The sequence below is a fragment of the Haemaphysalis longicornis genome, unplaced genomic scaffold (genome assembly GCF_048455015.1).
Source record: "Haemaphysalis longicornis isolate Haplotype H1 unplaced genomic scaffold, Haemaphysalis longicornis Haplotype H1 scaffold_4, whole genome shotgun sequence".
In the NCBI taxonomy this organism is placed as follows: Eukaryota; Metazoa; Arthropoda; class Arachnida; order Ixodida; family Ixodidae; genus Haemaphysalis; species Haemaphysalis longicornis.
In genome coordinates this window covers 48,433,323-48,447,591 of record NW_027526361.1, presented here as the reverse complement: position 1 = coordinate 48,447,591, position 14,269 = coordinate 48,433,323, and the positions used below count along the sequence as shown (strand labels likewise).

The window sequence follows — 14,269 nt, the reverse complement described above, 5'->3', positions numbered from 1 at the left end:
CATAAGTTTAAAATGTGTAGGTATATTTAACAGTGTATTATATACTTCACGACATTCATTGCCTTATTACCTTAAAGTTTGAAGATGTCTTATGTAGACTTTTGTTTACAGGAAAGAGTGGTTTTCTACAACAGGGATGTCTGTCCTAATGAATGTAAGCCTTCACGAGCAGGGAACCGCTCGTTTCATGTCGTTGCCCGTGTTTCGCTTCAACAGAGTTTCTGTTAGACTTTAATGATGCACTCGCTTTATTGACAAAAGATGAAAAATGCAAAATTATTTTTGCAATTACACCGAGCCCTCGCAAATGATTTGCGCTTATCCACGAGCGACTACTTCAAATGACGGTTCCCAAATGTATCCTGAGCACAAACACACCTCCGATAAACACAGAATACGGTTATGTTAACGCGCAACCATAAGTCCTCTGTCCGAAATCTTTTCTTTCGTCTGGGAATTCCGCAATGTTTTCCTACATGGATTTGAAGGGGCACTAAACACTGAACGGTTTTTTGTTTCAACTGAAATATGACACTTTTCAAAACTATTTCGGCGTTTGTACAACAGCAAAGGATGTTTTGCTTGTTCAGCAAGAAATAAAGCTGCCCTTTTTCTTTTCTTTTCTTCCATTTTTGCGGGTCGTAAAAGATCACCGCACATCGTGAAGGAGAAATTTATTTATTTATTTATTTATTTATTTATTTATTTATTTATTTATTTATTTATTTATTTATTTATTTATTTATTTATTTATTTATTTATTTATTTATTTATTTATTTATTTATTTATTTATTTATTTATTTATTTTATTTATTTATTTATTTATTTATTTATTTATTTATTTATTTATATATTTATTTATTTATTGTATGGTTTAATAGGGTTTAACGCATCGACGCTACACAGGCGATGAAGCGCGCCGTAGCGGTGGGCTCCGGATTAATCTTGGCCACCTGGGGATAACATGCGCCGAAATCTCGACCACACGGGCGTTTTTGCTTTTCGCCTCCATCAGAAAAGCGGCCACCGCGTCCGGGAATCGAACCCGCGCCCTTGGAGAGAGATCGCACGAAGTCAAGGGAGGTTCTGCCCTCTAGGACATGGAGGGAAAAGTCCTGGCGCAATATTTCAACTTAGCGACTGACGGCTGGTCACCTGGTTATACCGCTTGCGTTGATAGTCTCGCATTTTGATGATAGTTTGGGGTATGTAAATGAACGTGGACGGGGGAAGGGGCAATGGCTTTTGAGACTGAAACAGATATTACTAGCAGTTGTAGCAAAAAGAACCTAATTAATAATTTTTAAGAGCAAAATTGCGTGGGGTGAATAATGGACTCGAGGAGTGCCGTACAGGAGCGGTTGGATGAGAATAGGGCACGCCTTCGTCCTGCATACAGTGAACTAGTATTAGTATGCTAGTTCAGTGTAGTGCTGCAGTGAACCTAGATAAGCTGTTGATGATGATCATGATACGTAACACCTTTGGGGCGACTATGATTATAATCCTTACCTTCGTTGCCAGACGCGATGAGTGTCCTCGTCGATAAAGTGGCGTTATTGGAGGGTTTGTAGTCTATTCTATACAGCATGCGATCCATGTCAACCCAAACCTGTGGCAGAAAAAATGTGAACACATCAGATTATGCAGCCAAACTTCAATACAAATGGAAAGCAACCATGCACGAAAGGCTTTGCTTGTATGTGGCAAAAAAACTAATGAAAAGAAGTAATTGCTTACGTCACTGAAGTGCGCGGAACCATCGTGCAAAGAGAGCATCTCTGCACGGTAATTAAAGACCTTCATATCCTGGATGGGAGGTAGTGTGACCGTTTTCTTGTACCCTCCGCAGAAAACACCATCTGGAAGCTAATGGGAAGTTTAAAATATGGGCTTCAATAAGTTGGTAACGAAAAGCCGCAGCAGCGCCATATTCCGAAGTGCGAACATCTACAACCCTCCTTCTCATCAGTAAAATGTAAGAGCTAACTTGCTGTAATGACATCTCCCGTTTATTTATTTTTTTTTTCAAATTTATTTACATGCATTGTTCGGTCAAACACAGTTTACACTGTGTGCAGTTGTTACTGTGACGGATTCAATAAAGTTTGCCAAATCAAGCGGGGTCGTGAGTTTGATTCGCATCTGTGGAAGCTTTTTCTCTAAGGTGATGGGGTATAAAAGCGCCTGTGTGGACGAGGTTTCCTTGCATATTAAAGAACGTCATGTGGTCGAAAGCATATAGTATATTCACACTATTTAAGTCGCACTTACACAACACGGGCGGTGCACTTTACAAAGAAGTACAAACGCTTCTTTGTCTAACAACCGGGAGGGTTTAAACGAGAAGCTTTCGTCTTGTGTGTGAGATGATTGACGTGTTACGAGGGGCTCCATTGTTGTGTAAGGTGAGCTTTGCTGCAGTGTGTTATGTAGAGGAGGAAGTGGGGGAAAAACTTTATTTCGGGCCTGGTGATGTGGGAGTGGTCCTTCAGCCCAGGAGACCATGGGACGACCGTGCTGTCTCACCCCTGGACACCAGGAGTTGCTGTGCATCGAAGCCGGCGCTGGTCGTCAGGTTCTCCCACAGCTCAGGGAGGGGAAGGGAAGTGGGTAAAGGGGGGAGGGTTGGGTTGTGTGCGCACCCCAAGATCATGTGTATGAGGGTATATAGGGTAGGGCAGCATTTACATATGGCAGGGTATTGGTTGGGGTACATCCGATGTAGCACAAGTTGGGTGAGGAAAGGTGTTCGTTTGAAGCCTCCGAAGTATTACTTCTTCTGTTTTAGTAAGCTACGGGTGAGGAGGGGAAAATGTTGTCTTGATGTGCGATGATGTTGGCTGATGTCTTGAAATGTGTGCAAGGGAATGGGATTCGGTGTTTCCTCAGAGGCCTAAGAGGAGAGTTCGCAGGCTCGTCTATTGGCAAGACATCGAACGCCATCAGCTAATTATAGACAGCTTCAACTGCTTCAACTGTGACGTGATGTCGCAATCGGATAGACGTTGGCTTCATAACGCGGGGGCCTCAGGTTTCGTTACGACTACAGGAAGCGTTCTTTTTTCTTAAGGCGCTTGCTTGGTGTACCTACGCTTATAATAATCGTTTTGTAAAACCCATTGTGTAAAGTTATCTTCTCAGCAATGTGTTTTGGGGTGACATGAAATGCCATCAGCGAGGCATAGAAGGCCCCGCTTTAAAAATTTAAATAGCAGCCTCTTACGTGGTTTATATGAACCCTAGTTGAAGGCTGAACGAGTCGGTGTTACACTTCTGGGTAGGAAAGCAGGTTAATACAATGGACACGTGGGAGACTGACGCACACAACTCTCCCAACTGACGTGTGTTGGGATGGCACAAGCGTTTAACTAAAAAGGCAGTCGACACAACGGACGAAAAAAAAAAACAACGAAACAAACATTCAGGGGATTCACGTGGCTGAAAAAATCCACTCAGATCCTTAGAGCCTGTAACATCGCCCGATTCAAGCATGACAGTTCAATTGTGTCGTTTTTTACATGGTTACAAAAAGAGGTGACTGTTGATTTTCCAAATAGCTATTGAAAATGAACGTCCGCTAACCATGTGGACCCTTTTTATTTATTTGTCTTTTTGCATAATCCCCGCTCGTTTTGCTGTCCACCCGTCTACAGAGTAAATTGTAGACGATGCATATCAGCTCACGGCAATGAAATGTACATCTGCTAGTGTCAGTCTTCTACGCGTCTTTAGTCTTGGACTGCATTCCTTTTGGGATTTATGCGGAGTTGTTTCAGAATTTTTAAATAGGTATAATGCAAATTAATTGCTGAGTTCATTTGATGCTGTCATTTCTAAATATCAACCAACTTTTTTGTAGCTAATTATTCTTTATCATGTCTTGCCGGGCACACCTAAAGGCTTTTAGCTCGAACAAAGAAAACTTTGCGGTTTCAACTCAAAATGAAAAACACTGTATAATGATGAAAAGTATCAGAGCAATAAACGACGAGGGACACAGAAGAAATTCACAAGACGGGCGCCCGTCTTTTGTGACCCTTCTTTTCTTCCGTGTCCTTCGTCGTATATTGCTCTGTTACTTTTCATCATGAATACGTACCAACTCTCCCTACTTTCTATTGGTTTGAAAGTATAAGGAGTTGCAGCAGCAACTTACCTGCAAGAGGTCATCGTGAATGGTATTATCCAGTGCTGTGAAGCTAAAAATGTTGGCGTAGACTTCGTCTTCGCGGTCGCTGTTTACATATCGTATGACAACTGAAACAGGTGCTTTAATGACATCAGTTGTTGAGCCCCAGTCCATTCCTAAATGGGAACGGAATAATAACGACAAAAATAAAGTATGCGGCAATGTAAAAGTCACGTGGTTTATTATTATTGAATATTGACTGAGCAAACGACATGTGGGCTGCTTTCTAACCCACTTCCAAACAGGTACAATTTGCCATTTCTCTGGGTTCAAAAATTCTTTTTAATCAGCGCAAAGCAATATTCAACGTACAGCTCCATGCTGTTTATGCTTCGTAATTTTTGAACAAAGTATAATAAAATCACAAATAACTTAATATCACCCACATTGACCTATCAAAAATGGGCTTCAAACAATATATACGAGACATCACATCCTCGTCTGCAGCTTCGCACAGAGACCCCCTCAGAGTCTAGTCTGGTATCTTTTAATCTTTATTGCTGCCTACATCATGTAGCCTTTTATTCTGTTCTTTCATGTTTTTTTTCTTCAGTCATTTATAATTACTTGTTACAGACATGCCAGTAGCCTTGTTGCCAACATTCTCTCACTTCATCTATTCATCCGTTTATTCCATCCCGTACATCAGTTGGTCCCAAGCACGATTCGTTGGTATCTTGAAAGTCTAACTCTGTGGTTTTTTCGCCCTGAATCTATATCAGAGATACAGAGCGCGCGTCGCAAATACTGATAGTGACTAATTTAGACTACTACATTGAATTATTTAACATGCTCCGAAATCTCTTACGCATGGGCTCTTTTGTAGTTAGCCCTCCTATCACAGACATAGCCCTCGCGAGCAGGAATCCAACTCATGACCTCATGCACAACTGACGAACGCCTTTGTCACTAAGTCACCGCAGCAAGTTGTGTGCAGCATGCAGGAAAAGAGCTAAAGGTAATCCGTTGTTAAAACTGAGGGATTACCCTCTGGCGGGGAATCCTGTTTGCGTCCTTTGAGCTGTCCAAACTTTGTTTCAAAGAGGATGAACAAACATATGAACGAGAGACTTTATAGTTTATCGGGAATAATTTGCTTGCAGCACCGTGTAGCCGGCTTCGCGAAGAATAGGCCAACAAGTAAACTACATAGTTTAGTCAGTAACGCATAAGACGAAGATACAAAGGGAGCGTCACTATCGCGTTATCTCTAGGCGTCAAAGCGCAGTGCAGTTTTATAAGCCACGTGCGGGGCCTAGGCGCTTCATAGCTCGAAGGAGAACGAAGCAAGGATACCAAATGCGACATTAGTTCTTTCCTTGCTTATGTGTCATTTATTCGACAAAGACTGAAGTACAAACAAAATCCTACAGGGGAGGGGGGGGGGGTGGGGGGGATTATAAAGCTGAGCCTAAGTTCACACATCTGTCGAGGACGCTAACTTGCACTCAAAGACGGTAGTGTACGCACGCAGTAAAATACCGTCAGTAATTAACCCAGCACTGAGGAAGACATCCGACTGTGTTGAGCTTACCGTTTACTGCCATTGCGATAACAAGCGGCTTCCCATCGTGTTCGGTCTCTATTGACCACACATCGCAGGACATGTTGCGCGCTGGAAAGTGCGCTTCGTCGGCAGTGGTGTTCCATTGCTTGGACGCGAGCAAGTCGCGAAGGTAAAAGCGTAGCCTTCCGTCTTCAGCCACCAGCGGCCCGAAGACGTGGCTGTCGGGTTTCTCCTCCACCAGCCTGCAGCTCGCGTTAGTCCCTAAAATAAGGATAACCGACGAAGGAGTGTTTAGTAACGAAACAATGTAAGGAAAACGATGTACGAACACAGATTGTCACGACACAAAAATTGGCTGGCAATTGCGATGCTCCCTAATGCGATGTTTGGGTGCGATAGCAGTGCGCTGAGGCAGCACTCGCTCGTCGGTTTTCTCGACGGCAGCGATGATGCGCCTCTGCGGTTGCGGCGTGAAGTGCGTCTCAGGAAGGGACCGCGAACTGCGTCTTAAGCAAACGCACATCATAGTTCCGCGCACGCCCTCCTCACGTTTTCGCAAAGTGTCGCGCCGTCGAGCGCCTCGTGCGGGCACAGCATACTGCCCCCACCCCACCCCAACCACGCACTTCGGAGCGCTGGCTCGCGCCGCCACGGCGAACCACACTCCCCTCCCATTTCGCGACAATCTCCTCCTTTGCTTTCTTTCATCGTTCGCTTTTTCTTTCACTCCCCGGTCCTGCCATCGTTCACTCGGTTACGCCGACAACGCGGCTCGGCCCAGAGACGGCCGCCAAAAGGCTGCGCCCTAAAACACAAGTATGGAACCGGGGAATTAGGTAATCAATAGTGCTCCTAAGACCTTCTTGTACACCTCGTTCACTATGGTGGTCTAATCACCAGCCTTCTGTGTGAGCTCACTCGGGTCCAGGAAATGTAAAGTCACCATGGAAGCCAGATTCATTTGTCAGTTCAATTCATGCTACGTTATCGTCGTTTAAGGAAGAGTACCGGATAAACTTTTCGAACGTCTGTATAGGTAATCATTAGGCAGGTCAGAAAATATTTGAGCCCCTTTCAGGCATAGCTAATGTTAAGGGTTTATGAAAAAAAACGTTTAATGTAGATTTATATTTATTGTGAAATTAGAGAAAAATCTAGTCTTATTAAGCAATATTTCGTCGCGGAACGACTGTACTTACTAAATTTAAAGCCTAGGCCCAATCCTTGGAGCTCCGCCATGATTGTGAAAAACGTCCGTCACTGCTATAGTCTTAATAGGCGTGATAATGATATAAACACTAAAGCTTGTTTCCACGCCATTTTAAGGAAAAACAATCAGTTTACTGACTGAATTGGCGTGTCTAGGAGTTGTTGATAGATAATTGTTTAATTGCATTTTCTTTCAAGAGATGTTGCTAGTCGTTGATCATGAGCTTAAGAGCATGCACCGGCGTAGCTCAACCTTCGTGCGTAGCTTACGACAGGAAAATAATTAACGGCCTCCATTATTCGATGACAGGTAGAGTACTTGCCTTTCACCCGACTTTCCAAGCCGTAAATTTTTAGGGAAGGGGGTGGCGTTCGTGCACGCAAGTCCTATGAGGCATTGTGGGAGTTGAGAAAACACCTTTCAGTCAGGTGTTATTAATTTACTCTCAGAGCAAAGGAACTTCTAAAAAAGCCTTTCATTTGTTTTTGTAGAATTGCGGGATCTTAAGTCGCGAAAACCGAATCGATAAACCTACGGGCCTAGAAGAGGCCGCCTAAAGTGAGAAAACGTGTTCAAGCCAGATTTTATACATTTAAGCTTGCTCTATCGATAAAAATAGCAATTTGTTTCCATACGTTCGCATGCAATCTCTAGACAAGAAAAAATAACTTGGACCTTGAAAGAGACATTGCAAGGTTCGTAAAAGCGCTGGTAGCGAGTGTTTATTTTAGATTAGGGCTCGGGTGAGGTGGCTACGCTTAATGAAGTTTATTCATAAATATAAGTTTATCCATTAGCGATACTCAGACGAAAACAATCAGCAACACTACCAGCAAAAATACCAATAAATATAGGAACAGGTCAAAGAGGTTGTAGTTTTCAACATGTCCTTAGAAATGGAATTTCGAAAAATCCTGTCTTGGTAGCCTCTACTGCAGAAATGGATTGCGCTCTCCAAATTTCGAGGCTTTAGGCCTATAGCCGTGTGGGCTTGGTAGTGAGTGAGTGAGTCAATGAGTGAGTTGGTCGGTCGTTCGCTCGGTCGGTGGTCTGTCAGGCAAACTCGTTTTTTTGTTGTTAGTATGCATAAAATTTATTAAGTTGCGAGGGCGTGCCAAGGATAAAGTTGAACTTTGGCAACTTTGAAAATTCCAGCAATCAGCAACAATCAGCAGTGGCAGCGGGCCAGGAAGCGTAAAAGTAAGACGGCAGACGGGCATATTTTACATGCAACAGCCAATTCGAAATGTACATGTTGTAAATTATCAGGAACGATGCGGGTGTTTCTGTATGCATAGCGAGGAATAATTAATATCCACAGTTTTCTGCTAGACCGGTATTGCCCAGACCTTTACATCCACTCTCACCCTCCAAAACGTGTTTGTAAAAATCTGGTTAAGCCCTAGATCTTCCCAGAAATGTCCTATTTGCCAAAGTACTTATTGTTGGAAAATAAGGTTGTTGGCTGAAACTCAATTCTTACAGAAAAGGAAAAACGCACCGATGACCATAAGTCCAAGAGCATTTCCTGATATAGACCAAGATCAACCCCATCATGAATTATTTAATCCTTACAAAATTACTTTGATTACGTTGGTGACGTCGCACATGAGCTTGCTTTGAGGTTAGTTATGTACTTGCATTTTAGAAGGAAATGAACGTTAGAGGAAATCCCAAGACGTCATTGCACCTTCGTACATGCCCTACTTACGATATTGATAATTGCAAGTTGAACAGGGTTCCTAGCATGGCGCAGAAGATTGGTTAAAACACATAGAATCTACTAGTTCTAGGTTTTATTTTCATGCTGTAAGCTCTTTTGGGGGACGAACTTCTTTGTTTAAAAATGCCCCTCAGTGATAGTTCCTGTTTCTGAAAATGAGAGCCGAATTTCTAAAAGAAGTAAACAATAAAACACAATGTTTCTACTTTCGTGGCTCTTAAAATATAACACCAAATGTTCTCACTCGAATATATATAACTATAAAACCCGGAAACGAGAAACTTTACGTACGGTACACGACACGGTAATTGTATTATATCTACTAACACCAAAGGCAGGCATAATAACACGAGATGAACAATATTTGTCCATACAAAGGCATGTTTTGTTTACAAATTAACGCAGCAAATAGAGGTTATGCAATTTGCAATTACGCGAAGGTATATTCACAACTTGTAAAGGCGCAAACACCGTTTCTCGGTGGACCTCCGTCCGGCGTGTTTGCGCATTTTCAAGATGAGAGCAAAGCAACTCGCCCACTTCTCCGTTTTGACGCACGTGATGATACAAAAAGTAAAATCGACTTCGTTAGTAGCAAGGTTATTTAGAAGGTCGAAGGTCACCTGCCTGCATAATGTTTTCGGGCGAACGGTACGCGTCATGTTTTCTCCGATCTATCGTCGTAGTGGTAGCAGTTTAGCCGGGAAGCATAGATAACCTATAAATGTAATAATTGTAAAGGCGTGCGAATAAATACGCAGTGCACGAATAAAACCGGTAACTCTTTTTCTGAAATTGAAACAAAAAATTAATGTTATTAGCAGAAATCAGGCCCTTTGACGTGACCAGGACACAAGAAAACAATAGCCTAATATTGCAGCAATAGGAAGAAGTTTACAACGCAAGAAAATTACTCAGTTCATCTGCCCTCGCAATAATTTTTACGCCTTAATAAATATCCCTAAATAATTGAAGTGTTTTACTGAAGTTAGGACTTGAGCAGTTAATTGCTTTCAGTTTTAAAGACGATAGTCTTCCTTCAGTTACTTACGCGCAGAAATTTTGGTCTGTCTGTATGTCTGTCTGTGACTCGATTCAGCCGCCGGGCCAAAGTGAAACAGAAACTGCGCAATAGTCTTATATACCCACAGCCAAATCTAAACGCCCAAGTCTGGTGTCAATGTTCATACTTGTCAACATTGTTGAACAAGAACATGACCTTACGCAAACATATGGCAGAAAATCAATGCACAAGTGATATTTGCAGTGTTCCTTTATTAAAAAAATTATGGATACTTGGTTTTTCCGATAGAAAATGAAATATTACGTCAACTGCAGAAAACCGTCGCCTGCTGTTGCCCGCGCTCCTGGCGTCATTTAAGAAATCGAACGGCAACAGCAACGAAAGGTTCCACTAAATACATTCCACGTTTCGCTTTAAACGCTCGTGGAGTAGGGATAAGTGTTGTAGTATGGTGACTCGATTCACGCGCGTCTCCGCCGTACGTCAGCGCTGGCATCGAGGCACCCGACTTGGAACAGTGGAACGCGGTAAATTTAAATTGACTTCAGCAAACCTCTAGCGTATTATCTTCGGAGGAATGAGACGGGAGAGGGACAGCATGAGGCGATCGGGGAAGAGAAGGGAAGCATTTACTTGGCAGGGGCTGCAGTCGACTATCGTCTTTTGTAGACATTTTGCAATAAATAGAGAAGATACGCGGCCATTTTTTAAATGCAGAGCATTTCAGTAACTCACGATGTCACCCGCGTTGACGACCGTAATCGTAGTCCGCACCCCTCCCCCTACACTATATAAAAAAAAATACTATCCGGCGCCTGGTTTCGATCCCTCGACCCTGCGGGCGGAATGCAATGTACATGGTGCTCTACCCACTGCGCCACAAAGCCGACACAGAATGGGAGGCTACGAACGCGCCTTATATCCTTGACTCATTCAAACTACGCCAAGAAGCTGCTGATACAACGCATTCACTACCACCAACTCCCCAAACACTAAACGTTAACGCAATACACCCACCCCCTATGCGACGCATTTACTCGAGTCCCCCTCGCGGGGAGATGGGCCCCATTTTTTTTCTAATTTTTCACGTTTTAATGAATAATAATAAAATGGCCTAGCTTTTATTGCCAAAATGATCAGTCCTGATAGCCGTGATCGAGTCACACTTACCAGAAACACTGTAAAGGAAAGTCTGTTTCGTCTCGACGTCTTGCATGTAGGTGAAGCCCTTGTTGGCCGAGTGGAACCTCACAGCTGCTCGGAGATTTGCGCTGTCATAGAGCTCTTCAAAGAAGCGCACCTCCTTCACAGCATCGTCCTGACTAGGACTCGTCCATATAATTTCCCCCAATGCTCGAAACGATCCATTGTAAAACGGGGGTGACTGCCCTGCGCAAAAGACGACGAATTATTTGTTTGGCAAGCTCTTGAAAACATGGCGCTCCAAGTCCGAGTCCACCTGCAATAAAGTCTTGCCCAACGGCAAAGTTTTATGTCCGGTGCACGTATGCGCGTATTCAAATCTATCTGACCGCCTTGTTACGATCGTAGTCTTTTTCGTCATCTGCGAGACCGGACAAAAAAAAAGAAAGCGTTATAAATCCTGTTTTGCACTTGGTGTGCATTTAACGTTCGTTTTCGTTCCCGGGAAAAAATGGCACGTGTGGTCTTTATACCTAGCAATGAAAAGGAAATGAGACTACAAAAGTCTACGCTCGGATAAAGACAGATGATACAGTATTCTATAGTTTATGTTTGTCAGTAAAAAAAGCGCGCCAACTACATCTACACATCTACACATCGTATGAACCAGTTCATGGTGTCGAGATAGGGACTTAAATTGCATGGCTATCATAACGGCCTCCCTGATAGGACCATAAATACGTGAACGGCTTCATCGGTCAGTGCCGCAACCTAGCTGCAAGGGCACTGGGTGTGTCACCGGGGCGCAGAAACGTTGGCCGCAACTTGTTCTGCGTAGAGCGTAAAATCTGTAATGGCTTGTAAGTAGCTCCATAGTCCAGACATGAACTGCCTATGGCTAGTATAAAATGTACCCTGACCTGCTAAACCGTTAATTAATACACATTAATTTTGGCAGGGCATTTGCACATCTCTAAATAATGCCGCAACGCAGGTTGTGGGGTGGTCTTTTTATCACCACTTATGCGCTTTTTTCCAGAATACTGCAATGCAATCATGGGCTTTGTCATTATCAGCCTGAGACGTGTAGTTGTCGACGTGTAGCCATACACGCCGACAGCATTGTACTGATTTTTCCTTGGCGCTCTTTGCCCTTAGTCGGCCTTGCGCCATAAAAACCCATTAATCATCAACATTGTAGTGAGCAAAGCGCTTAAGCGAAAGATGCAGAACTAGTGCCGAGGTAGATTAATATTTTTAAAGAAAATCAAGATAAGATTATATGATTTAGTGGAAACGCAATCTTGCTGCTTAGGGTAAGCTTTGTTCGACATATTTTTGACGCTTTATGAAAGCACCGTATGTAGAAACCTGTACTAGGAAGGCCATGGATAAAAAAAAAAAAAAAAAGAAAAAAACTCGCGGGCAGAGCTTTTATATCGGCATCATCAATTTTCATGTGATGTTTCACAGAGCATATTTTGCTGCGGGTAATAATAATCTACGGTTGAGGCTACGGGTAATAAGGGTGAAAGTGCCCGTGTGACAGGGGTATCAATTGTTACTTATGTCACACGGGCACATAATTTGTACCACGGTCATACAGGCACTTTTAATCGCGATTGAGTCGATGCGGATCGAGCTCAATCCGTATCGGGCGCTGCTACACGGCCAGTTTTAGTCGCGGTTGAGCCCGATCCCACTACAACTTCATTCCTGGTCCCCCAAGCGCGATTGATATTTCCAAACGCAATCGGACGACAGCGGTGATACTACCGTCCCCGCTGAGTAATAATGGCACAGAAGATTACTACTTCGACTAACGCTGCAAATGGTATTAAATTACTTGACTCAAATAAATGGTGCAACTTATTTACTCGGGATTGAAACGTGCCGTGTAGCAGCAGCGATGCGTCGAGCGCGATCGAAAAGTCAATCTCGCTTCGCTTCAATCCGGATTGGAAGCGCCCGTGTGAGAGGGGTATTATTTCAGTGTGTCTGGAAAAAAAAAAAACTGCAATGCGAAAGGGAACCTCGATGAGTCGAGTTTAACCGGTAGGAAACAAAAATAGTTTTATATAGGAAGTCAGAGACTTTTGTGCACTGTAGTGCAGGTTTACATTGTAGCAGGAATACTCATAAACCTTTATTTGAAGTTCCTGAGTTCCACTTTAATCCGCAGAAACTTCAGTGCGAATAAATGCCACAGTGACGTCTGACTGATCTGCTGCTCTCAGTGTTTAAACGTTGATTTTCCTTGGTTAAAGTAGCAGTAATTGCACAAGTTATTTACGGCATCACTCAATAACACTCGTCAGTATCGTTAAATTCCAAACACTGAGTAATTAAACATCGCTCTATCGTGCACTGAATCCCACAAACTACGAATGGATTGGCTGATGAATGGGTTTTAGCCTTCTTTTAATATTGAAACATTCCTGACAAAATAAAACAGTTGTGTTCTTTCTTAATACCTCCTGTTTAGATTTCCCGTCATTTTATAAAAAAAGAGATGTGCAATTTTCAATACATGTTTGCGTGTGTTCTTTTGGGGTGCATCACGCCTTCATGAGTTCCTCTCGCGCACGAATGGCTGTTCCAGTAACGGGAACTGCATCCAACTGTCGCCAGGTTTAGTTACCATAAAACTATGTGCGACGCTTACTACGGTATTTGTATACAGGGTACATTTCTTGTTTTTTCTAGATGCGTTCGTGTGAGAAAACGCGTACAACAGCGTGAAGGGCGAGCAGGGTTTTTATCTGCCATTATATTCAGCGAGTCATTCACGGGTTTTTAAAACCTAACGGCAAAGCAGTTAGTTTTTATTTGTCGACTGCCGATAATTCAAAATGTCATTTCGTACGACCCCACCTCCTGCTGCGGCTTTCTGACTTACTGGCGCCTTGAATAGACTTGAATTCTTGGGACACGCGCTTTCGCAGCTAAAGGGACACTTCAGATAACGGTATTGATGCCTTTTCAAATAAAAGCACTCACCAGAGCTGGGCTGTGCCGTTGTTGACCTCAGACAGAGCCCTAATCTCGTTATTACTGACCAAGTGATGAGAAGTCTGACTCTCATTGCGATGCGTAGTAGTAATAAATAGTTCACAGTTTACCGTTGGTCTTACATGGGCGTTGAACGGTGGTTTTGAAGCGTGGACATATCGTAGACGCCTCGTTGCTCCCGATGTCACTCTAGGTTCAACAGTGGCCCGATAAGACCGATAAGACAAGCCGGTGACATCTTCTCATTGTTGCTTCGGTTACGATTGTGCACCTACGTAGCTCTCGAACGACGACTCCCGCTCCCCCCCCCCCCCCCGTCCCCCTCCCGTAAGTCAGTGTTCATTCGGCGCCCTAGCACTACGTAATCGGGTATAAATAATGAAATGTGGCAAGTTCAATACATAATTGTTAAAATACATCTATATCTGTGGGCACAGCAATTTCACATCACTGATTA

At 43.3% G+C, this 14,269-nt stretch overlaps 1 protein-coding gene across 1 annotated transcript in view; it reads right to left on the bottom strand.

Annotated features, from left to right (window-relative positions):
* The window catches only part of LOC144178656 (uncharacterized), a 44,532-nt gene extending 30,542 nt beyond the window's left edge, over window positions 1–13,990 (bottom strand). The window contains exons 1-6 of the mRNA XM_077706662.1: window positions 13,801–13,990; window positions 10,828–11,046; window positions 5,728–5,961; window positions 4,161–4,309; window positions 1,742–1,870; window positions 1,514–1,613 (exon numbers count right to left, since the gene is read on the bottom strand). Coding sequence (XP_077562788.1) covers window positions 1,514–1,613; window positions 1,742–1,870; window positions 4,161–4,309; window positions 5,728–5,961; window positions 10,828–11,046; window positions 13,801–13,885 — 916 coding nt within the window. The 5' untranslated portion in view covers window positions 13,886–13,990. The remainder of the gene's footprint in view (window positions 1–1,513; window positions 1,614–1,741; window positions 1,871–4,160; window positions 4,310–5,727; window positions 5,962–10,827; window positions 11,047–13,800) is intronic.
* Window positions 13,991–14,269: the final 279 nt, after the last annotated feature.